The 25,998-nt window shown below is 37.9% G+C and overlaps 1 protein-coding gene across 8 annotated transcripts in view; it reads right to left on the bottom strand.

Moving 5' to 3' along the window:
• BBS9 (Bardet-Biedl syndrome 9) overlaps positions 1 to 25,998 on the bottom strand; it is a 483,026-nt gene that overhangs the window by 198,206 nt on the left and 258,822 nt on the right. For 6 of the 8 annotated variants that reach the window (XM_054559335.2, XM_024250181.3, XM_024250180.3 and 3 more), the window contains 2 exons: positions 21,185 to 21,357; positions 16,900 to 17,052 (listed from right to left, as the gene is read on the bottom strand). In XM_054559335.2, the coding sequence (XP_054415310.1) occupies positions 16,900 to 17,052; positions 21,185 to 21,357 (326 nt within the window). Of the gene's footprint in view, positions 1 to 15,710; positions 16,155 to 16,899; positions 17,053 to 21,184; positions 21,358 to 25,998 lie in introns of those variants that run through there. The other 2 variants (XM_054559334.2, XM_054559333.2) reach the window with 1 other exon arrangement.

Consider the following 25,998-nt stretch of genomic DNA (forward strand, 5'->3'; position numbering starts at 1 on the left):
TTGTTGTTTCCTGACTTTTTAATGATTGCCATTCTAACTGGTGTGAAATGGTATCTCATTGTGGTTTTGATTTGCATTTCTCTGATGGCCAGTGATGGTGAGCATTTTTTCATGTGTCTTTTGGCTGCATAAATGTCTTCTTTTGAGAAGTGTCTGTTCATGTCCTTCATCCACTTTTTGATGGGGTTGTTTGTTTTTTTCTTGTAAATTTGTTTGAGTTCATTGTAGATTCTGGATATTAGCCCTTTGTCAGATGAGTAGGTTGTGAAAATTTTCTCCCCTTTTGTAGGTTGCCTGTTCACTCTGATGGTAGTTTCTTTGGCTGTGCAGAAGCTCTTTAGTTTAATTAGATCCCATTTGTCAATTTTGGCTTTTGTTGCCATTGCTTTTGGTGTTTTAGACATGAAGTCCTGGCCCATGCCTATGTCCTGAATGGTAATGCCTAGGTTTTCTTCTAGGGTTTTTATGGTTTTAGGTCTAACGTTTAACTAACTCATATATGGAATAATTCAAAACTCTAAATATTCTGAGACCAGAGAAACAAGTTCATAGGGTATAGACAGGAAAGAGAAAATAGCTCACTCAGAAATACCAATGAAGAACAGGGGTTCCATGACTACAACCCAGTTTTCAAAAAGTTGTTATCTGTGGTATTATATCTGGTAAAATACACATAACATAAAATGCACATTTCAAGTGTGAATTAGCTATATGTGGCTATCTATTAGATAGTGCTGTACCAGGCATACAGAATTGTCAGCTCCTCATTTTCAAGTGTATGATTCAGTATATTAATGCATTCACATTGTTTTGAAAAAGCTATTTTTGTGCTCATCAATTTTTTTAATTTTTATTTTTTTTCTTCAACTATTATTTTAAGTTCAAGGGTACATGTGCAGGATGTGCAGGTTTGTTACATAGGTAAACATGTGCCACAGTGGTTTGTTGCACAGATCAATCCATCACCTAGATATTAATCCCAGCACCCATTAGCTATTCCTCCTGATGCTCTCCCGCCCCTGACTCCACTCCCACAGGCCCCAGTGTGTGTAGTTTCCCCTCACAATGTGTCCATGTGTTCTCATCATTCAGCTCCCACTTATAAGTGAGAACATGGAGTGTTTGGTTTTCTGTTTCTGCATTAGTTTGCTGAGGATAATGGCTTCCAGCTCCACCCATGATCCTGCAAAGGACATTATCTCGTTCCTTTTTACAGCTGCATAGTATTCCATGGTGCATATGTACCACATTTTCTTTATCTACTCTACCACTGATGGGCATTTGGGTTGATTCCATGTTTTTGCTATTGTGAATTGTGCTGCAATGAACATACGCATACATGTATTTTTATAATTGAAGATTTATATTCTTTTAAGTATATACTCAGTAATGAGATTGCTGGGTCAAATGGTATTTCTGCCTCTAGGTCTTTGAGAAATCACCACACTGTCTTCCACAAGGTTGAACTAAATTACACTCCCACCAACAGTATAAAAGTGTTCCTTTTTCTCTTCAACCTCACCCGTGTCTGTTGTTTTCTGATGTTTTAATTATACCCATTCTGACTGGTGTGTGAGATGTAGTTTTGATCTGCATTTCTCTAATGATCAGTGATGTTGAGCTTTTTCAGATGTTTTTTGGCCACATGTATGTCTTCTTTTGAAAAGTGTCTGTTCATGTCCTTTGCCCACTTTCTAATGGGGTTGTTTTTTTCTTGTAAATTTGTTTAAGTTCCTTGTAGACTCTAGATATTAGACCTTTGTCAGATGGAGAGACTGCAAATATTTTCTCCCATTCTGTAGGTTGTCTGTTCACTCTGATGATAGTCTTGATCCATCTTGAGTTAGTTTTGGTAGTTGGTGTAAGGAAGAGGTCCAGTTTCAATTTTTGCATATGGCTAGCTAGCTATCCCAGCACCATTTATTAAATAGGGAATTCTTTCCCACTGATTGTTTTTGTCAGGTTTGTCAAAGATCAGATGGTTGTAGGTGTGCGGTCTTATTTCTGAGTTCTCTATTCTGTTACATTGGTCTATGTGTGTGTTCTTGTACCAGTACCATGCTGTTTTGGTTATTGTAGTCTTGCAGGATAGTTTGAAGTCAGGTGGGGTGATGCCTCCAGCTTTGTTCTTTTTGCTTAGAATTGTCTTGGCTATTCAGGCTCTTTTTTGGTTCAACATGAATTTTAAAATAGTTTTTCTAATTCTGTGAAGAATGTCAATGGTAGTTTAATGGGAATAGCATTAATCTATAAATTACCTTGGGCAATATGGCCATTTGCACAATACTGATTCTTCCCATCCATGCACTCATCAAATTATAATATTTTTTAAAATTGCATAAAAATGTAAAGTCATCTAAAATAAACATACACCATTTTCAATTTTTTGTACATGTATCTATTATAGACACATCTATTTCATTATTTGTAACTTCCTATATACTATTTCATAATCTGCTTTTTTCAGTTATATAAAATGTTTTATATCATTCCTGTTTTGAAAATAATGAAATGCAATAATGATATGAAATGATATCATGTCAAATAGTAGCACTGTGATAAAACTAATCACTTTCCAACTAGAAAGCTGGTTACAATTTCCGGCAAAGATAATTAATAATATAAATGAACATCTTGATGAAGGTATTTTTTTTCTTTGTGAACTATTTCCTTGCCTAAATATTCAAGAGTAAACTTACAGGGTAAAAATGTACAAATTCCATTTTTTTACTGACATCTCAGTTTTTTTGTTTTGTATTGTTTTGTTTTTACTTACCACCCCTGTTCATCCACAAACTTATGATTGCAAATTTCTGTGTCCTCCTCCTTTCTCACCTATTTACTCTACCACCTTCTGAGAAAGAATTTCCTTTTAGCTCTTAAGTGGTTATATGAAAAACAAGCCCAGCAACATCACCACATCCATGAAAGCTCCTTCTTAGTCTCTCAGCATATTATTTTTACTTGTCCGTGACAATGAGGAAAGTGGGCTTCTGAATGGTTTCATTATATATTCCTCTGTGTTATCAGCCAAAATCATGCTCATTTAAAAACCCATGGACCAAAAAGCTCTTAGACTTCTGCGTGACTTAAAATGATTTTTATATATCAATACTATACAAATAAACAGAGTGGAAGGAAGTTTTAAGTACAGAAAAAGTAACAAATAGCAAACTCCAAACCACAGGATCTCTATTTAAAATTATGCCTAATACAGCCTCTGTTTTGTAGAAGAGAAAAATCAGCCAACTGCCTCTCTAGAACATTAATGACTACCAGTCATTACATCACACATATGTCATCTGACACCAACTTTTAGATCAGTAAACATTTTCCCTCTGCTACAACAGAGGGTTAGTGTTGAAGTGAGGAGAAAAACCTTAGCACATATAATAGCATCAAAACATAAGCCAAGTCATAGGGTAAGTCTAATTTCTTCCATTTCAATTTACTCAACCAGTCTTGCTTTGACTAACAAATTTATGTGAAAATTTTATAATAAAATAGAGAATTTATTTGGCAAAGCTTTTCTGCCAATAAGCATCAGCATTTGAAGGCAAAGAAGCTAAACTTAGGTATAAGTGAAATCAACAAAGTCACACACCCAAAAAAAAGTCCTCTGATACTTCAGTTTCAGATATAATTTCAGATTTGAGGGAACTCTCCAAAAGATTTTGTTACCTTTCTAACAGGTGTGTGTACAATGGCTATTAGATGATCATGCATATACATATATGTAGCATGAACATGTACAAACAGTTTGCACACATTTCCTTTTTCTTTACCCTGACCATAATTTTGCTAAAGAAAATCTAGGCTGTCTATGTCTCACCTGACAATGATTAAAGTAAAATTGCCACATGATATTCTAAAGCCTGGACTTTGGAATACAATGCTTAATATCTATGTAACATTGAGCAAGTTTCTTACTCTACTCAGTCTCAGGTTCTTCCTCTATAAACAATAATGCCACCCTCACATGATAATTCTAAGTATTAAATGAATAAATAAAATTTACTTCGAACTCAGCAGACACCCAATAAATAAGAATTTCCTTTCTTTTCTCCTACTTTATTTCTTAGGTCCTCCAAAAATACATTCAGTTGATTGAGAAGGCAGTATTCCAATTTTACGAATGAGGAAATTTAGGTTTCTAACTACTGAAGGAAGACATTCTCAACACGGTTACATTCTTTCAACATTATACCTCCAAAGCTAGAAGTAAAGATGAAAATTCTTTCAAAAAGGATGATATTTTTCCCAAAATTTTCTTTATTTATTCATTTTTATTTTATTTTATTATTATTATTATTATTATTATTATACTTTAGGTTTTATGGTACATGTGCGCAATGTGCAGGTAAGTTACATATGTATACGTGTGCCATAATTTTCTTAGTTTTAATTTGTATTTTAAGTTCAGGGGTACATGTGCAGGTTTGTTACATAGGTAAACTTGTGTCACGGGGGTTTATTGTACAGATTATTTCACCACCCACATACTGGGCCTAGTACCCATTAGTTACTTTTCCTGATCCTCTCCCTCCTCCTACCCTCCACCTTCCAGTAGGCCCCAGTGTGTGTTGTTCCTCTCTATGTCTTCATGTGTTCCCACCATTTAGCTCCCACTTTTAAGTGAGAATATGTAGTATTTGGTTTTCTGTTCCTGTGTTAGTTTGCTAGCGATAATGGCCTCCAGCTCCATCCATGTCCCTGGAAAGGACATAATCTTGTTCTTTTTTATGGGTGTATAAATACAACATAATTACTGAAACTGTGGTGGGCAACTGAAAAATATTTATTCACTAGAGGCCAAATCCTTCCTCTGTAAGAATCATGCTCTGCTTTTCCCAGATTGATAATCCCCGGTCCCCTCTCCTTGCTTCAACCTTAGGTTGGCCTCAGTAAGGGTGCTTGTTGTATGCTCCTAGTGGAGTATGATGCAGTAGTAGACACTATGTAGGCAAGGCATGCTAGCAAAAATAAGATGGGAATGTGGCTTTGAGGGTTCCTATACAGGATACAGGAAATAACCTGCATTTGAAAATAGGGAGGGAAGTGGTTGGCTTTTGCATCAAAACTCAAAACTATTAATGACGCATCTTGAAGCCAGTGACCCACCTGTTAGAAATATAATATGAGGCTGCCACCCACAATAGGCCAAGAGAGGGCTGACTGCAGGATGATGGTCCTAAATGAGATAACCCTTCATGGTTGGTTGCCTCATTGCCAATTAACCAATATGTTTGTCCCAAAAAGAAGCACTTGAGCTATCCAGAAGAGCTACGACTGATGTCCATTGCATCCCCTTTTCTTCATCTCTGGAAAGGCCTACATGTGATTTGGGGGTAGGGGTAATAAGGCTGTTCTCTATTTGAACTTTGCTCTGTATCTGAACTCCCAGGTGTCTTGTTCTACTCATCAGAAAGTTGTTATTATCCTAACAGGGCCAGGACCAGCTACGTTATTTGAAGTGCCCAGAGCAAAATAAAAATACAGGGCCCCTTGTTCTAAAAGTATTAAGAAATCCAATATGGCTACTACAGAGCATTAAATCAAAAACAGGGCTCTGTGTGACTGTGCAGGTGACACGCCCATGAAGCCAGTCCTGGACAAAGCTAAGGTGAAGACCTATTTAAAAAACTGGATAATAGATTCCATCCTTCAAAGAAGTGACCATAACTAAGTACATGGGCAAATATTCAGACAGTTTTATTCGCCTAAAAACAACACTGATGCTCTGTTTGCATTATTTTTTATTTATTTCTTTATTTTTTATTTGTTTGTTTGTTCGTTTTGAGACAGGGTCTCGCACTGTTGCCCAGGCTAGAATACAAAGGCACAGTCATGGCTCATTGCAGCCTCAACCTCCTGGGCTAAAGCAATCCTCCCACCTCAGCCTTCTGAGTAGCTGAGACCACAGGTGAGCACCACCTCTATCAGCTAATTTTCAAGTTTTATGTAGAGACAGGGTCTCTTTATGTTGCTCATAGGGATCTCGAACTCCTGGGCTCAAGGGATCTTTCTGCCTTAGCCTCCCAAAGTGCCAGGATTGCAGGCATGAGTCACCATACCCAGCCTGCTCTGTTTGCTTTAAACGACTCTTGACAAACCTAATTAATTTTCAGACAAATTATCTTCAGAGTCCACAGACCACAACTGCTTATGAGTGAATAAGATTTTTTAATGACAACAAAAATTTAAGTTTAAATGTCAAAAGTATAGAAGAAAAGACATCTCTAAGTATAGAAAAACTAAATTGAAGGGTTAGAAAAGTTTCAAAAAGAACTGTTCATTTAAAATAGTTTGCTAATTTAATGTATGTTGAAAGAAGGAGGGTAGATTATAAAAAAGTACACAACTCTCCACTCCTTCAACAAAGAGGCAAAGTCTATATCCCCACCTCTTTGATCTGAATTGACCAAAGCCAATGGAACACTAGAAACATGACACAAACAGACGCTTGAAAAGTGCTTGCGCATTGGGACATATAGTCACCATGTGAACAAGCCCAGCTTAGCCTGCTGGGCCATGAGAGACAAGTGGCCCAATTATTTCAGCTAACTGCAAGCCATCTGCCAAATACATGAGCAAATACGTCCTAGCTATCCAGTCCCGAGCTGAGCCACCAACTGACCAGAGACACATGAGTGAGCCCAATCAAGATCTGCCAAGCATGACCCAGATCAACAGAACTACCAAGCTAAACCAGAGACTCATGAACAATAAATAATGAATTATTGTTGTTTTAAGCCACTAAGGTTTGGGATGGTTTGCCATACAGTAAAACTGTTAAATGATTCAGGTAGTATTTTAGCTCAGCAGAAGAATGGAATATGCGATAAGCAGGGGCTGAGACAATAAGCTCACCAGGGAGCAGGGAGATTAGATTCTCACTAAATTGCACAATAAATTCCAGATGGAGTGAAAAAAGTACATTTAAAGAATCATAGCATAGAAATGTTAGAATAATTTATAAATTGATATTCATATACTCTTGGCATACATAAGGAAGGACTGCCTAGGCAGAGAAACCTAAAGGAAAAAGATGCATAGATTTTACTACGCAAATGTTTTTTAAACCTCATGTGTCAAAAATACATTACAAATAAAAAATAACAGGCAAATGACAAATTGGTAAAACTATTTTATGTATGAGAGATTACATACGTAAATACGTACCAAGTATTTTCACGCGTGATAAAAGTAGGATCAAAGATTATCCCTCAATATACACAAAATGGTAAGAAAAAGATGAACATGATAGAATATTAAACAAAATGTGTACATATGTAAGTCATAAAAAAGAAATACAAATGGCCAATTAACATGTGAAAAATATGCAGCACATCTGGTAAGCAACGAAAGAGGTAAGAAGTAAAACAACAATCAAATTACTGTTTCAGTTAAAAATTGTAAAGATGAAAATAAGTAATAATACCTAGGAAAGCGGGCATTTTCATATACTATTGGTTGAGCTACAATCTGGTACAACATATCTGTAAGGTAGTGTGTATGTATGGGTATGCTGGTGTATGTGTGCATGTGTATATGTGTGTCTCATAGAGAACATTTTGCTGAAAAATTGAAAGATCCCATCACAAGAGGAAAAAAAACTCCAAACAGGTAGCAGATCTAATTTTAAAGCGGTACATTAGGAAAACACTTTAAAAATCTACTAAAGTCATGCAATGGAGTTATGCCACAGGGACAGGAATGGGCTTTAGTATGGCTTGTTATTTCATGAGCTTGCCTAATCCATCAAGTAAATCATGCTCCCTACCTAGGCAAAGCCTAAAGATAAGAAAAACACTAAACAGAAGGTATGTGATAACAAGGTATGTGGTATGCCTGTTCGATCCCAGGAGAGTTGTCGAAAAAGGATTTTTCTCAATGTTAGACCCAATATTAAAACTATTATTAAGATTTGTCCTTTAATAAACTGTGATTGGCCACAGGAGCCAAGATGACCGAATAGGAACAGCTCTGGTCTACAGCTCCCAGCGTGAGCAAAGCAGAAGACGGGTGATTTCTGCATTTCCATCTGAGGTACCGTGTTCATCTCACTAGGGAGTGCCAGACAGTGGGCGCAGGTCAGTGGGTGAGCGCACCATGTGCCAGCCGAAGAAGGGTAAGGCATTGCCTCACTCAGGAAGCGCAAGGGGACAGGGAGTTCCCTTTCCAGGGGTGACAGACGGCACCTGGAAAATCGGGCCACTCCCACCCAAATACTGTGCTTTTCCGACGGGCTTAGGAAACGGTGCACCAGGAGATTATAGCCTGCACCTGGCTCAGAGGATCCTACGCCCACAGAGTCTCACTGATTGCTAGCACAGCAGTCTGAGATCAAACAGCAAGGTGGCAGCTAGGCTGGGGGAGGGGCGCCCGCCATTGCCCAGGCTCCCTTAGGTAAACAAAGCAGCCAGGAAGCTCCAACTGGGTGGAGCCCACCACAGCTCAAGGAGGCCTGCCTGCCTCTGTAGGCTCCACCTCTCGGGGCAGGGCACAAACAAACAAAAAGACAGCAGTAACCTCTGCAGACTTAAATGTCCCTGTCTGACAGCTTTGAGGAGAGCAGTGGTTCTCCCAGCACGCAGCTGGAGATCTGAGAACGGGCAGACTGCCTCCTCAAGTGGGTCCCTGACCCCTGACCCCCGAGCAGCCTAACTGGGAGGCACCCCCCAGCAGGGGCAGACTGACACCTCACACGGCCGGCCAGGTACTCCAACAGACCTGCAGCTGAGGGTCCTGTCTGTTAGAAGGAAAACTAACAGAAAGGACATCCACACCAAAAACCCATCTGTACATCACCATCATCAAAGACCAAAAGTAGATAAAACCACAAAGATGGGGAAAAAACAGAGCAGAAAAACTGGAAACTCTAAAAAGCAGAGCACCTCTCCTCCTCCAAAGGAACGCAGTTCCTCACCAGCAACGGAATAAAGCTGGACGGACAATGACTTTGACGAGCTGAGAGAAGAAGGCTCCAGACGATCAAATTACTCCGAGCTATGGGAGGATATTCAAACCAAAGGCAAAGAAGTTGAAAACTTTGAAAAAACTTTAGAAGAATGTATAACTAGAATAACCAATACAGAGAAGTGCTTAAAGGAGCTGATGGAGCTGAAAACCAAGGCTTGAGAACTACGTGAAGAATGCAGAAGCCTCAGGAGCCAATGCGATCAAATGGAAGAAAGGGTATCAGCCATGGAAGATGAAATGAATGAAATGAAGCGAGAAGGGAACTTTAGAGAAAAAAGAATAAAAAGAAACGAGCAAAGCCTCCAAGAAATATGGGACTATGTGAAAAGACCAAATCTACGTCTGATTGGTGTACCTGAAAGTGACGGGGAGAATGCAACCAAGTTGGAAAACACTCTGCAGGATATTATCCAGGAGAACTTCCCCAATCAAGCAAGGCAGGCCAACATTCAGATTCAGGAAATACAGAGAACGCCAAAAAAGATACTCCTCGAGAAGATAAACTCCAAGACACATAATTGTCAGATTCACCAAAGTTGAAATGAAGGAAAAAATGTTAAGGGCAGCCAGAGAGAAAGGTCGGGTTACCCTCAAAGGGAAGCCCATCAGACTAACAGCGGATCTCTCGGCAGAAACTCTACAAACCAGAAGAGAGTGGGGGACAATATTCAACATTCTTAAAGAAAAGAATTTTCAACCCAGAATTTCATATCCAGCCAAACTAAGCTTCATAAGTGAAGGAGAAATAAAATACTTTACAGACAAGCAAATGCTGAGAGATTTTGTCACCACCAGGCCTGCCCTAAAAGAGCTCCCGAAGGAAGCGCTAAACATGGAAAGGCACAACCGGTACCAGCCACTGCAAAATCATGCCAAAATGTAAAGACCATCGAGGCTAGGAAGAGACTGCATCAACTAACGAGCAAAATAACCAGCTAACATCATAATGCTAGGATCAAATTCACACATAACAATACTAACTTTAAATGTAAATGGACTAAATGCTCCAATTAAAAGACACAGACTGGCAAATTGGATAAAGAGTCAAGACCCATCAGTGTGCTGTATTCAGGAAACCCATCTCACATGCAGAGACACACATAGGCTCAAAAGAAAAGGATGGAGGAAGATCTACCAAGCAAATGGAAAACAAAAAAGCCAGGGGTTGCAATCCTAGTCTCTGATAAAACAGACTTTAAACCAACAAAGATCAAAAGAGACAAAGAAGGCCATTACATAATGGTAAAGGGATCAATTCCACAAGAAGAGCTAACTATCCTAAATATATATGCACCCAATACAGGAGCACCCAGATTCATAAAGCAAGTCCTGAGTGACCTACAAAGAGACTCGGACTCCCACACAATAATAATGGGAGACTTTAACACCCCACTGTCAACATTAGACAGATCAACGAGACAGAAAGTCAACAAGGATACCCAGGAATTGAACTCAGCTCTGCACCAAGCGGACCTAATAGACATCTACAGAACTCTCCACCCCAAATCAACAGAATATACATTTTTTTCAGCACCACACCATACCTATTCCAAAATTGACCATATACTTGGAAGTAAAGCTCTCCTCAATAAATGTAAAAGAACAGAAATTATAACAAACTATCTCTCAGATCACAGTGCAATCAAGCTAGAACTCAGGATTAAGAATCTCACTCAAAACTGCTCAACTACATGGAAACTGAACAACCTGCTCCTGAATGACTACTGGGTACATAACGAAATGAAGGCAGAAATAAAGATGTTCTTTGAAACCAATGAGAACCAAGACGCAACATACCAGAATCTCTGGGATGCATTCAAAGCAGTGTGTAGAGGGAAATTTATAGCACTAAATGCCCACAAGAGAAAGCAGGAAACATCCAAAATTGACACCCTAACATCACAATAAAAAGAACTAGAAAAGCAAGAGCAAACACATTCAAAAGCTAGCAGAAGGCAAGAAATAACTAAAATCAGAGCAGAACTGAAGGAAACAGAGACACAAAAAACCCTTCAAAAAATTAAGGAATCCAGCAGCTGGTTTGTTGAAAGGATCAACAAAATTTATAGACTGCTAGCAAGATTAATAAAGAAGAAAAGAGAGAAGAATCAAATAGATGCAACAAAAAATGATAAAGGGGATATCACCACCGATCCCACAGAAATACAAACTACCATCAGAGAATACTACAAACACCTCTATGCAAATAAACTAGAAAATCTAGAAGAAATGGATAAATTCCTCAACACATACACCATCCCAAGACTAAACTAGGAAGTAGTTGAATCTCTGAATAGACCAATAACAGGATCTGAAATTGTGGCAATAATCAATAGCTTACCAACCAAAAAAAGTCCAGGACCAGATGGGTTCACAGCCGAATTCTACCAGAGGTACAAGGAGGAACTGGTACCATTCCTTCTGAAACTATTCCAATAAATAGAAAAAGAGGGAATCCTCCCTAACTCATTTGATGAGGCCAGCATCATCCTGATACCAAAGCCAGGCAGAGACACAACCAAAAAAGATAATTTTCGACCGATATCCTTGATGAACATTGATGCAAAAATCCTCAATAAATACTGGCAAACCGAATCCAGCAGCACATCAAAAAGCTTATCCACCATGATCAAGTGGGCTTCATCCCTGGGATGCAAGGCTGGTTCAATATACGCAAATCAATAAATGTAATCCAGCATATCAACAGAACCAAAGACAAAAACCACATGATTATCTCAATAGATGCAGAAAAGGCCTTTGACAACATTCAACAATGCTTCATGCTAAAAACTCTCAATAAATTAGGTATTGATGGGATGTATCTCAAAATAATAAGAGCTATCTATGACAAACCCACAGCCAATATCATACTGAATGGGCAAAAACTGGAAGCATTCCCTTTGAAAACTGGCACAAGACAGGGATGCCCTCTCTCACCACTTCTATTCAACATAGCGTTGGAAGTTCTGGCCAGGGCAATTAGGCAGGAGAAGGAAATCAAGGGTATTCAATTAGGAAAAGAGGAAGTCAAATTGTCCCTGTTTGCAGATGACATGATTGTATATCTAGAAAACCCCATCGTCTCAGCCCAAAATCTCCTTAAGCTGATAAGCAACTTCAGCAAAGTCTCAGGATATGAAATCAATGTACAAAAATCACAAGCATTCTTATACACCAATAACAGACAAACAGAGAGCCAAATCATGAGTGAACTCCCATTCACAATTGCTTCAAAGAGAATAAAATACCTAGGAATCCAACTTACAAGGGATGTGAAGGACCTCTTCAAGGAGAACCACAAACCACTGCTCAAGGAAATAAAAGAGGATACAAACAAATGGAAGAACATTCCATGCTCATGGGTAGGAAGAATCAATATCGTGAAAATGGCCATACTGCCCAAGGTAATTTACAGATTCAATGCCATCCCCATCAAGCTACCAATGACTTTCTTCACAGAATTGGAAAGAACTACTTTAAAGTTCATATGGAACCAAAATAGAGCCCGCATTGCCAAGTCAATCCTAAGCCAAAAGAACAAAGCTGGAGGCATCACACTACCTGACTTCAAACTATACTACAAGGCTACAGTAACAAAAACAGCATGGTACTGGTACCAAAACAGAGATATAGATCAATGGAACAGAACAGAGCCCTCAGAAATAATGCCACATGTCTACAACTATCTGATCTTTGACAAACCTGACAAAAACAAGCAATGGGGAAAGGATTCCCTATTTAATAAATGGTGCTGGGAAAACTGGCTAGCCATATGTAGAAAGCTGAAACTGGATCCCTTCCTTACACCTTATACAAAAATCAATTGAAGATGGATTAAAGACTTAAACGTTAGACCTAAAACCATAAAAACCCTAGAATGAAACCTAGGCATTACCATTGAGGACATGGGCATGGGCAAGGATTTCATGTCTAAAACACCAAAAGCAATGGCAACAAAAGCCAAAATTGACAAATGGAATCTAATTAAACTAAAGAGCTTCCGCACAGCAAAAGAAACTACCATCAGAGTCAACAGGCAACCTACAAAATGGGAGAAAATTTTTGCAACCTACCCATCTGACAAAGGGCTAATATCCAGAATCTACAATGAACTCAAACAAATTTACAAGAAAAAAACAAACAACCCCATCAAAAAGTGGGTGAAGGATATGAACAGACACTTCTCAAAAGAAGACATTTATGCAGCCAAAAAACACATGAAAAAATGCTCACCATCACTGGCCATCAGAGAAATGCAAATCAAAACCACAATGAGATACCATCTCACACCAGTTAGAATGGCAATCATTAAAAAGTCAGGAAACAACAGGTGCTGGAGAGGATGTGGAGAAATAGGAACACTTTTACACCGTTGGCGGGACTGTAAACTAGTTCAACCCTTGTGGAAGTCAGTGTGGCGATTCCTCAGGGATCTAGAACTAGAAATTCCATTTGACCCAGCCATCCCATTACTGGGTATATACCCAAAGGACTATAAATCATGCTGCTATAAAGACACATGCACATGTATGTTTATTGCGGCATTATTCACAATAGCAAGGACTTGGAACCAACCCAAATGTCCAACAATGATAGACTGAATTAAGAAAATGTGGCACATATACACCATGGAATACTATGCAGCCATAAAAAATGATGAGTTCATGTCCTTTGTAGGGACATGGATGAAATTGGAAATCATCATTCTCAGTAAACTATGGCAAGAACAAAAAACCAAACACCGCATATTCTCACTCATAGGTGGGAATTGAACAATGAGAACACATGGACACAGGAAGGGGAACATCACACTGCAGGGACTGTTGTGGGGTGGGGGGAGGGGGGAGGGATAGCACTGGGAGATATACCTAATGCTAGATGACGAGTTAGTGGGTGCAGCACACCAGCATGGCACATGTATACATATGTAACTAACCTGCACATTGCACACATGTACCATAAAACCTAAAGTATAATAATAACAAAATTAAAAAATTAAAAATTAAAAAAAGATGAAAAAATAAAAAAATGAAAAAAATAAACTGTGATTGTCCATACTACAGACTGTCCATATCATAAACTATTATGTAACCATTACAAATAGAGAAGTACATCTATGCACTAATATGCAAAGTGTTCCAGTACATACTTTAGAAGAAAAAGAAAAAAGAGAGCTAGATTAATACATATAACATGATACTCTTCATGGAGTTTTTCTTTAGCCTGGTGAACCAATATTTCATTTCTATGTGCCAAAAAAAAAGGTATGGAAAGAAATAAAAACAGTAAGAATGATTACATTTCTGAACAGATGATAAGGAACCAAGATGGGAAATTTAGCATTATGTATAATGTTATAATTTTCTTTGGGAAATTATATTCATGTGTTAAGTATGTCATTAAAAAATTGACTAAATGGAATTAAAATAGACCTTATTATGCTCAAGAAACTTTTCGAACAATCAACACCTCACCCTAATTTATTACAAATATATATATATAATAAAATTGAATGGCAAGGTACATAAAAATTAAGTCAAAATCCTTATAGTACTCATATTTTTCCTTCAAATGCTTATTCATTCTTTTCATTAATCTAAAAGGAATGGGACTTACCAATAATACATTCAAGTGAAAAGCCATGGTTTTGATCATCTTGTCTGTAATATTACAAATCATGGAAAACCTCAACCCTGAGTCTAAACAGAAAAAAAAAAACCTCTGCACTTTCAATCTATAAAAGACGAAGTCTTACTATATAGAAAATCTGGAAAGCATTAAATCAAGTATCCTCTTCAAGTTCCTTTAAATGCCCTTCCACCATTGTGTCTACAAAAAGATACAGCATCATTAAAGACAAGGTTGACCACACCTTCAGCCTCAAGTATGGCAGGCACGGATGGCAGTAGACCCCAGAATGAGAAAGAAAAGTGAACAAAGAAATGGGAAAAAAGAAAAGGAAAAGAAGGAAGGAAATAGAAAACAAAACAAAAAGAGTACTAAAGAGGAAAAGAGGTGTGGAACAGACAGGGCACTGGTGCCTACTGACTGAAGAATCATATAATTACCCCAGCACACAGACACAAAATTGGCAGTCTATATTTGTGGAACAAATTTTGTAAATTCCATACATTATGGAATATAATCTTTGTAACAAAAGAGTAGCCATCCCATTTTATGGAACAAAACAGAAGTTCTGGGAGGGTAAGGGAATTGCCAAAAACCACACAGCTAATAAGCAACAACACTGCGGTGTTTGAATTCCAAGCCCAGTGTTCTTTCCAATATTCCACTGCTACCATAGACTGTCCTTTAAATTGCTGCTAATTTTCAAATAACCATGAATTTTTTTTTTTTTTTTTTTTTTTTTTTAGATGGAGTCTTGCTCTGTCACCCAGGCTGGAGTGCAATGGCGCGATCTCGGCTCACTGCAACCTCCACCTCCCGGGTTCAACCGATTCCCCTGCCTCAGCCTCCCGAGTAGCTGGGATTATGGGTGCCTGCCACCATGCCCGACTAATTGTTTGAATTTTTAGTAGAGACAGGGTTTCACTGTATTAACCAGGATGGTCTTGATCTCCTGACCTCGTGATCCGCCCACCTCGGCCTCCCAAAGTGCTGGGATTATAGGCGTGAGCCACCACGCCCAGCCTAACCATGAAAATTTTAAGAAACAAATGTATTATGAGGAAAAACATAGTAAGCTATTCTTCTGTCCCCTAGGAAAATTAATTCTGAAAACAAAAATCTGATTTGTCCTTTCAAAATCAACAGAATGGAGTGGGGCAGGGGAGAAGGGCAGAAATGTTGTAATAAAGGACCACATGAAGGAGTCCTGTGGTGAAGCGTCTAGAATGTGGTGGCAGATGCTGAATCTACACGGGTGACAAAATTGTATACAACTTAATACACACACCCACATAAATGAGTACAAGTAAGTCAGAATAAGACCTGTGGATTTTATTAATATCAATATACTGCTTAGGATATTATACCATAGTTTTGCAAAATGTTACCATTGGAAGAAAGCAGTTAAAAGAGACATGAGATCTCTCTGCATTATTTGTTACAACTGCACAGAAATATAGAATTATCTCAATTAAAAAAGTCAATTCAAAAAATCAACAGAATATTCATACCGGCAACACTGACTTTGAAACAGGAGAGTAACACTGTGAAGAAATATAGGAATACACAACATAGTCATTCAAAGTCTTCATTATAATCATTCAAAGACATTATAGCAGAACTGGTAGAGGCCTTATCATGATTTTTTAAAATTATTTTAAAATTTAAAAAATAATTTTTAAGTGAGAGATGTTTTGAATACTTTTTGGAGAGACAGTGCCTTAACAGTGACAGCCAGATCACCCAGCCATGCAAATGATAAACTATGGATGGAAGGTGATCAAGAAGAAGAAAAAACATATTTTGAACTAGAACTTTTTGAACTATGCTGCTTAAGAATTCCATCTCAAAATATCAACTGACATAATACTAGAAGTATGAGCCAGTTGCTTGGTAAAACAATTGGAGAATTATGGTAATAATTATGGAATGCCCCAAGAATTGTCTCATAATACTAATCATAATAGCTACTATTTATCAAGCACATATTATGTGCCTGGCATTGTTCTTGTTGCTTTACATAAAAGATTAAAAATCCTCATAACAACTCTGGGAGGTAATATGTGGAAACTGAGGGCGCTCATGTAATTTACCCAAAGTCACACAATTAGAAAGCAGTAGAGTTTGACTTTGAACCTGGGTTTTTCTGACTCTAAAGCTTGTGCACTGTTCACTGTTCCTTAAAGCACTGGAAATGAGTACCTTATCTTGGATATTCTGCTACATGACTCTAGGGTGACAAAAAAAGTATAGCCAGTAATAGAAAACTGTTACTGATATTATACTGACCTGCTTGTAGGTTCCATCTAACAAGGTGTCCAGGTGTTGAAGAGGTGCAGGAGTTTTATCTTTGAATCTTGCTAATAGCCGGCGTTGAATGGCCCGAAATTGTACAGCTCTCTGAGATAAGAGTTCTTCTAATTTTTCACCATTTATCCGTAGCTGCAATGAATAATTTCTTAAACTGAGATTAAATGGACACAAAAAACATCTTTAAAGAAAAAATACACACAATGATAATAAAAGTAAAAGAGTAATGAAGAAATTTAAATGTATTATAGAGTTAAGGGAATTAAAACAATGTGGTATTTGGTACATGAATCACTAATTCACAGATAATACAGTGGAACAGATCAAATGGAAAATTTGTAAAAGTTAACCAGTATCACTGGAGGAAAAACAGATCATTTAATAAGTGTTTTTCAATAAGTGGTTACATGGGAAAAAATAGAAATCTTTCCTCATTCTTTATAGCAAAATCAATGCACAGATTAAAAGTTTAGACACAATAAAAGCACTAGAAAAATCAGAATTTTTAAAATGATCTTGGTATAGGAAAGGCCTTTATTAGTGTAAGTCAAAAGCTAAAAGCCACACCCACACAAAAACACACAAACACACCCCTGATAAATTACTAAAAAAAAAAAAAAACATTTAATTCCACATGATTTTTAAAAATTATAAAGAAAATAGGACAAATAGCCAACTGCAAAAAATAACAGCAATAACTACAGAGACAAACTCATGCCCATATCTAGAAAACATCTACGAATCAATGAGAAAAAGGCCACAACCCAACAGAAATCAGTAGGAAATCAGCAACACTCCAATAGAAAAATGGGCAAAGTTTTACATAAAAGTTAATACAAATACCTCTTAAACATATGCCTTTGATCTAACAATCCCACTTCTAGAAATGTATCCTAGAGATATGCTTGCCAAAAGTAATGTATATATCAGGATACCCATTACAAAATTGTTTGATCTATTGTTATCATAGTAAGACATTATTAATAATCAAAATTCCCATCGATAGGGGAACTGGTTAAAGAAGGAAGACTATTCTGCAAGACTACTATGTGCTGATATGCAATGCTGTGAAAATACGATAAATGAAACAAAGCAAAACAATACAAAATAGTATGTATAATGTGCTACCATTATTTTTTATTTAAAAAAAAGAAACCTATATATTAACATAGTTGTGACTGCATAGGATATTTCTAGAAAGATACACAAGAAACTGCACACCAAACACTGCCTCCAAAGAAGAGACTGAGTGGCTGGGGAATTAGAATCCTAAAAGACTCTCTTCACTGTAACCCATCTCATTTAAATTAATATTGTTAAAATAAAGCAGCTGGGCACAGTGGCTCACGCCTGTAATCCCAGCACTTTGGGAGGCCGAGGTGGGCGGATCACGAGGTCAGGAGATGGAGACCATCCTGGCTAACACGGTGAAACCCCGTCTCTACTAAAAAAAAAATACAAAAAATTAGCTGGGCATGGTGGCGGGTGCCTGTAGCCCCAGCTACTTGGGAGGCTGAGGCAGGAGAATGGCGTGAACCCAGGAGGCCGAGCTTGCAGTGAGCCGAGATCGTGCCACTGCACTCCAGCCTGGGCGACAGAGCGAGACCCCGTCTCAAAAAAAAAAATAAATAAATAAATAATAAAGGAAAGCTAGTCAAAGTCACAGGGTAAAAGGGACACTTCATAAGATTAGGTCATGTGAATCACTAGCTCAACTTTACAAAACAGTAATAAACTAGCTGAAATAAACATCATATTCAAAATGCTCAGAAGTCAAACATATCGTAGTCTACATTTCTAGTAACAAACCAAATTCCTTACCCTTTCAGTGCATGCATTCTACAATTACATATGAAATAAAAGTAACTTGAAATTTTAACTTTTTTTAAGTGTATTCATGTATTTTGTCTTTATTTACCCTTCAATTTTGAGAGACATTTTCTTTTTTTTTTTTTTTTTTTTAATATACTTTAAGTTCTAGGGTACATGTGCACAACATGCAGGTTTGTTACATATGTATACATGTGCCATGTTGGTGTGCTGCACCCATTAACTCGTCATTTACATTAGGTATATCTCCTAATGCTATCCCTCCCCCCTCCCCCCACCCCACAACTGGCCCCGGTGTGTGATGTTCCCCTTCCTGTGTCCAAGTGTTCTCTATAGAAGCACTCAGTAGCTAACTAAATCAAAGAATATTCCCTTGAGCAAAAAAATATGAAAAATTAAGTAATAAAAATATTTTTAAATAAAGTTTTTAAAAGAACATTAACCTAATTATCAATAATTCATTCTTCTAATTGTATAATTTACTGCTATAATAATTTATTTCCTGTAATAAAAAATTTTTAAATAAAGTTTTTAAAAGGACATTAACCTAATTATCAATAATTCATTCTTTTAATTGTATAATTTACTGCTATAATAATTTATTTCCTAAATTCTTGATACACCAAAAAATTAAAAAGATATTCTCAATATTCAGACAATCAACCAGGTTATCATTCCTTTGAACATGTAACCAAGCAGCAGTGATTGAAATGTTTTCACATGTCAGAATTTCAATGCTTAACAAATATTTATTGATCCCAGAGCCAAACCCTGGTCCAGGCACTAGAAATTAAAGCAATGAGTAATACAGACAAAAATTTCTGCCTTCACGAAGTTTACACTCCAAGACACACTTGGATTCCAAAACCCAACTGTATTCAAAGTTTAAAATCTTACTAATGGCTGAAAGCAGAGAAAGGAGACACAGAACAAAGGAAGCATAACCATGCCCCCCTTACTTTATGTGTGTAACAAATGAAAGTGCCTGTCATTCACCATATTCTCTAAGTCCCTCCTCAGAAAAGACATACCCCTGATGTAGAAGCTCCAGGGAGTTACTTACTAGCCAGAAAGTATAAAGGGAAAATTATATGTCAAACTTATGAGTCAATAGTATCTAGTATTCTCTATTTCAAATATTACAAATATATATTGGTATAGTCTTTCCGTGGACCCTTTCACAAATCACTACACTTAAGTTTCCAACAGTGAAGCAAGAATTTCTTAAAATATATCCCAAAGAATTGCAAAGATTCTCATTCCATACGATACCTAAACATACTTTTACAGACTATGTCAATTCTGGTGCTACAATTTGACCAAAGGCATGCATTCCTAGAAAATATTGTCATCACAGATCCTCATCATAGATGAGGAATTATGACATAATTATTCATAATTCGATTGTATGCACCTGAAATTTTCTTTTTATGTTCACACTACATTAAAGAAGTCTTCATAGCTGAAAGTCAACGCTCTTAGAATGTTCAATGGTTGACTGAAAAATTATATGACTGGTAATTCTCTCTCTCTCTCACACACACACACACACACACACACATGCACACACACTCATAAACTGAAATGTAGTCCCAAGAACCAATGCTTACTTGGATAATGTTCAAAATTCTCTCAAAATTCCCCTTTTGTATTGTCTGTAGAGTCTGCTTATAGACTATGTAAGTGGAGCCTGATGACTTGAATACACGGGACTTTTAAAAAAACTATGACTGTCACTGTCAAATCCACTCACAAAACAAATATTTGGCTAGTCCCAATCATCAAATCAATCTTCAAACGATGAAGACATGTCACCACTGAGATACTCAAGAGAATCTAACACAGGCTCTGAAGGCACTTCCAAAGAAGAAATGCAAAATATTCAGAGCAACAAAGTTACTGTTAGATCTCATTTATTCATATATGTAATCATTCAGCATTTACTAAGCACCCACTGTGCCAGATACTGGGGAATATTTTAAGTGTTAACCCTCATTCAGATGCAGAAGTTCTGGTATGCTTGTTAAAAAAAGAAAAAGAAAAATCACTTTACTTTATAATCACACCTCATTTATGGCCTGCTAGAATTAGTTAGCCAAATGGCCTCCGATAAGCTCAAATAGTTTTAACACTGGGTTATTGGGGTCAAGGGTTAAGTCTCCATGTGGGAGAATTAAATCAGCTCTGTTCCAGGGCCAGACGACATGGTTAGCTCCAGGCAGCCACTCTGTAAATGTCTCTAATTGATCGCAAACTGGGCAAGTGGGCAGGAATGGATTCACGAAATCCACCATCCACATAAGAAAAACAACTAGAAGCACATAGCCTAACAGCATGCATACAGAATTCTTCTATAGCATCTATTTCTCTTTCATATATTTAAGGATTATAGATGATAAGGATTATAGATGATGTGGGTTATGATCATACACACCTCAAAATGATGATCAATCAACTCAAAGTATTCTTGAAGGGGTACAGATCCAGAAAAAGAACATGCAAAATCTTTGACTCCCTGTTTTTCAAAATATTCTTGAAGGCGAAGAATAAGCTCATTGGTTATGAGCCAAAGATCTTCAAATTGTTCACTCTGAATGCGATATCGTTCTGAGAGAAAATAATTAAGGGAAAATGCTTAGTAACACAGAATTACTAGATAAAGCTACACGAACTATCACTAACCCTGACTTTAAAAGTTCAAAGATTTCATTTTTGTAACAAAGATATGATTACACTGGCTTTATAAAAATACTTTCACTGTTTCATTGCTCCGTGCATCAACCACTTAACACTTTCAAATCTAATTCCAAAGGTAGGTGGTCACAGTGGCAAAGTGTAAAGTATGGTCCTTTTTGTTATATATCTTATAATAGGCTTCAGTACAATAAAAACACCTAAATTTGGGTCCTTTAAAAAGGTCTGTATTTAAAAAGAAAAGAGCCATTGCAAGAATACAATTTGTTATCATTAGTATCATTTCAAAATACTGAAGTAAAATTTATTCTATATAAAATTCAATATCCTGGATACTGTAATCAGCATAATTCACTGTGATCACGATCAAAGTTTTCTATTTTTCTAATAGTTATTTAATTTGAAGACAGATTTTGCAGTCAGACCCTTTTCTAAATATAAATCTTGTTTCCCTTTATTCCCTGAGACCTCAGCTCCACTACTCCAAGATGACCAATTTCTGGCTATTCTCCACCCTGAAAATGACGACAACAATGGTGACAATGATGATGAGAGGTGGTAATAACACCTATGATAAGAACAGCTATTATTTGTTGGGCACAAACTGTGTACCAAGAACTGTGATTACAATAGCCCCTTTTTTATACAAAGGAAAATAAAGCACAGAGAGTTTCAGAGACTTGCCAAAGATCAAAAGCAATTAAACGCCAGTGCTAGAATTAATAGTTCATATCCTTCTGCCTAAATCGTACTTATTCAACAGGACCTGGCTCTAATCTCACCTACTCAAATCTTGATTTCTCTGATATCCATGAGAGCTCAATCTGCACCAGCCACATTTTAAGCACTTTACATTCACTTTCTCATTTAAACCCTAACAGCCCTATGAGAGAAATAGTGTTACTAGCCAGTAAGTAACAGAGCAGGCACTGGGACACTAGATATTAATCTTAACTGCCTCATAACATTGTGTCTTCCTGAATTTATATAGAGACTTACTATGTCTACGGTTCACTAGGCACTTAACTACGTAAAACCATGCATTCTTATATAACTTCCAAGATTATTACATTTGCCCCCTTTAAAGGAATTTATACACTTTTTTTTTTTTTTTTTGAGACAGGGTCTCACTCTGTCACTCAGGCTGGAGTGCAGTGGCATGATCTCAGTTCACTGCAACCTCCGCCTCCCCGGTTCAAGTGATTCTCATGCCTCAGCCTCCCAAGCAACCGGGATTATAGGTACCTGCGATGACACACAGCTAGTTTTTGTATTTTTAGTTGAGATGGGGTTTCACCATGTTGGTCAGGCTGGTCTCAAACTCCTGACCTCGTGATCCGCCCGCCTCGGCCTACCAAAGTGCTGGGATTACAGGCATGAGCCACCGCACAGGGTCAGGAATTATACGCTTTTTTGAGATCTAGGACTAAGTCCTCTATTCCATTTAATTCAACACTTATTGACCATCTATTATGCAGATGTCATAAACAGACACACTGGGAGTACAAAGATGAACCCAGTCTTCTTGCTTAGGGAATCTAAGATCTAGCTAGAGTAGCATGATACATGGACATATAAAATATTTCTTTATGTACCCCATAGTACCGTGGTAAATTTTATAAATGCAATTACTTCTTCAGATTGGTTATTAGGACTTCAATTTGTCATCTCCATCCAGAATTCAATAATATATCTCCTCTCATCCCTAGTCATTCCCTTTTACAATGATAAAGAATAAAATATACTGGGTATGCCTGTCACAATCCATGCAAACACACTGGTCTTTACTGCTGAAGTCATACCCCATTCCCCTTAAAGCTTCACCACTCCTCCCTTCACCCCAGTCTTATTCTGGATGCCGAGTTCTGCCCATAATGCTGATTAGGTGTTTTCCTTAATCAAAGATAATACTTTTTAAAATAAATGCCACCGAATATTTACTTTTTTAAATAATGACACTGAAGTTTTAATGCTTTAGAGACAGTACAGTTGTGGCGAGACAGGGGTAGAGAGGTAGATGGGAGAATAATGATGATAAAGCACCATATAAGAACCTTTTAAATCTAGTCTTATCCACACTAAGCTTGAGATCCAACATATTAACTCTAGACTGTATTTATTTACTTTCATTCATTTACATAACTCAGTGCAAGACGCTGGCGATAAAATCAGGAATAAGGGAAGAAGACCTTCTGCCCTCAAGGAGCTCCCAGGAGACTTGGAAAGAGAGCCTGATAGCCGAAGACTGAACACCGCTTCTGCCATCACTCTTCTGCCACCACTGATTCAGGACCAATCATTAGGGCTGACCTTGCAACAGGGGTGCCAGGACTTCCCCCCAAGAAGATATACTACCATTTTCAAGTATAGGAAGGCCTATCACATAACAGAAGAATTAGACAACAGCTACAGAGATGCAAAGGGCACAATACATGATAAGAACTACATTAACAATGATAGATGTTCACGGCTGCCTCAGGAAAAACTGCCATTAATAGTGTTTTTCAGGCTCTGAACTCCCTGGTCTTTGGTATTTTCTTGAAAGTCCACCTGTGAGTTGCAGAACTCGGTGTGAAAGAAAGGTCATTTCATGAGGTACAGACCTGTCTCAGATCTTGTACCAGGATCCTTATTTTTATGTGTGTCTGTCCATCCTGGGCAGCCCACATCCAGGCCCAGGTAACACCCTAGGCTTCTAGGGGGAGCTGAGTTTGGCCAGCTGTATCTCTTTTCACAGCTTTGTGATCTCCCAGAACACTGGCTTCAAATCCTGTTGCACCAGGCCTTGTGGATGTAGCAGATATAGATGAAAAAGTTGCACACTGCAGTGATCCTGGCCTGAGAAGACAGTGAGATGTGGTAGTGGCTCTCAAAGTCACAAAGCCAGATGTGGTGGTGGTCGCAGGTATGGGCCAAATTGCTCAAGACACATATATTGGCACTGCCACAATTGACCACAGTTACCCTCACTATAGGCAGCTTCTGCAGAGCCACAGTCTTGATGGTGAGTGTGGTGTCCCCCACAGAGGCCTACACCTGTGGCAAAAGATTCTGCACTGTGAAGTCCAGGCAGGGTTCCATATCCTCCCACTACACCGTTTGCAGCAAGGAACAGGTCTTGTCCAGGGTAGGTAATTCCTTCCAGGCTTGGAACTCTGCCAATAGTGTCACATCCACCTCCTTGTCCAAGGTGAGGGCATGTCTCACAGTGGGGCACAAGGCCAAGGAGAGGGCACTGCTGGGGCTCTTATGTTGGCAGTGGGCCTTGCAGGTCCCATTCTTAGTGGGGCTCAGCAGGTGCAGGTGGAGCTTGTAGTTGGGAGAGGCTGGTGTGGACATGATGACCAGTGTCTTCAAGCTGTCACCTCTGCCTGCACCATGCCTATCTTTCCCCATGCCTCCGCATTCAGTTGCTTTTCTGACACTGCCTACTGCATGTTGGCTTCCCACACCATCTTGTGGGCTTCCTCAAACAGGCTAGCCAATAGTTCCTCCAGTTCCTGTGCAGCTGCTCCTGCACTAGGAACAGCTGCTCACAGTCTTCGTCCTTCAGCTGCAGCTCCTTGTGAGCTTTGTGCAGCTTCTCCTTCAGGAGCTCAGAGCCCTTCTTGTGAATTCCTATGGAGATCCTGCAGGAATACCTGCCAAAAGCATTAAAGACCTTCCACCAGGTTCGTAAGGTTGAACAGGATCCTTTACAACTCCCAGATTCTGAAATTTCTGCTTTAATATGCTCATTTCCTTTCACGTATACGTACCTTTAAATAAAACACTTAAAACAATGCTTGACATATTAAGCACTCAATAAATGTTACTTATTGTCATTATTGTTTTCATTACTTTCCCCAATTTATTGTAAAATAAAGGGCAGAAATATCATAAATTTCTTTGGACCCACACAGCACCCAGCTAATCAAGTAACTTTCACATAGCAGATACAAAACAACTATCTTTAATAAAATATGTTTTCTTTAGCATACAATTTACTGTCATTTCAAATATAGCTGTAAATTTTTACAGAAATTTCACAGTGCTAATTTTTCAAAGAAAATTCAATTCATTCAGTTTCTAGAAGGATTCTGAATAAGCTTCCACATGCAGATAGAAAAAACTTGGGGTTAGCCTAAATATATATAAAGAATAAAATTCCTTATATATGAAATAAAATAGAGCTGTCAAGAGGAATTTATTCCATTCAACTTTAAATTTTCAGTGAAAATGTATTACAAATCTTTAAAAAGATAAACATAAACAACTAGGATTATTATGATATGTTTAAAAGAACTGTATCATCTGGCCCCAGAAGTAAAAAGACACATATATAATTCAAGGTACCTGAAATGAAGTAAAGGAGCAAGCCATGGGGAAATCTATGGGAAGAGCATTGCAAGCCAAAAGAACTGTAAGGACAAAGGCACTGAGGCAGAAATGTGTTTATAGAACACAGAGGAGGAACGTAGTACGTCTGAAGTGGAGTAAGCAGTTTTTATGCTGCACTATAACAAGACATTATACCAGCTTCTGTTAAATCACCCATGTAGGTATTGCAAAAAC

Source organism: Pongo abelii, chromosome 6 (genome assembly GCF_028885655.2).
Source record: "Pongo abelii isolate AG06213 chromosome 6, NHGRI_mPonAbe1-v2.0_pri, whole genome shotgun sequence".
NCBI lineage: Eukaryota > Metazoa > Chordata > Mammalia > Primates > Hominidae > Pongo > Pongo abelii.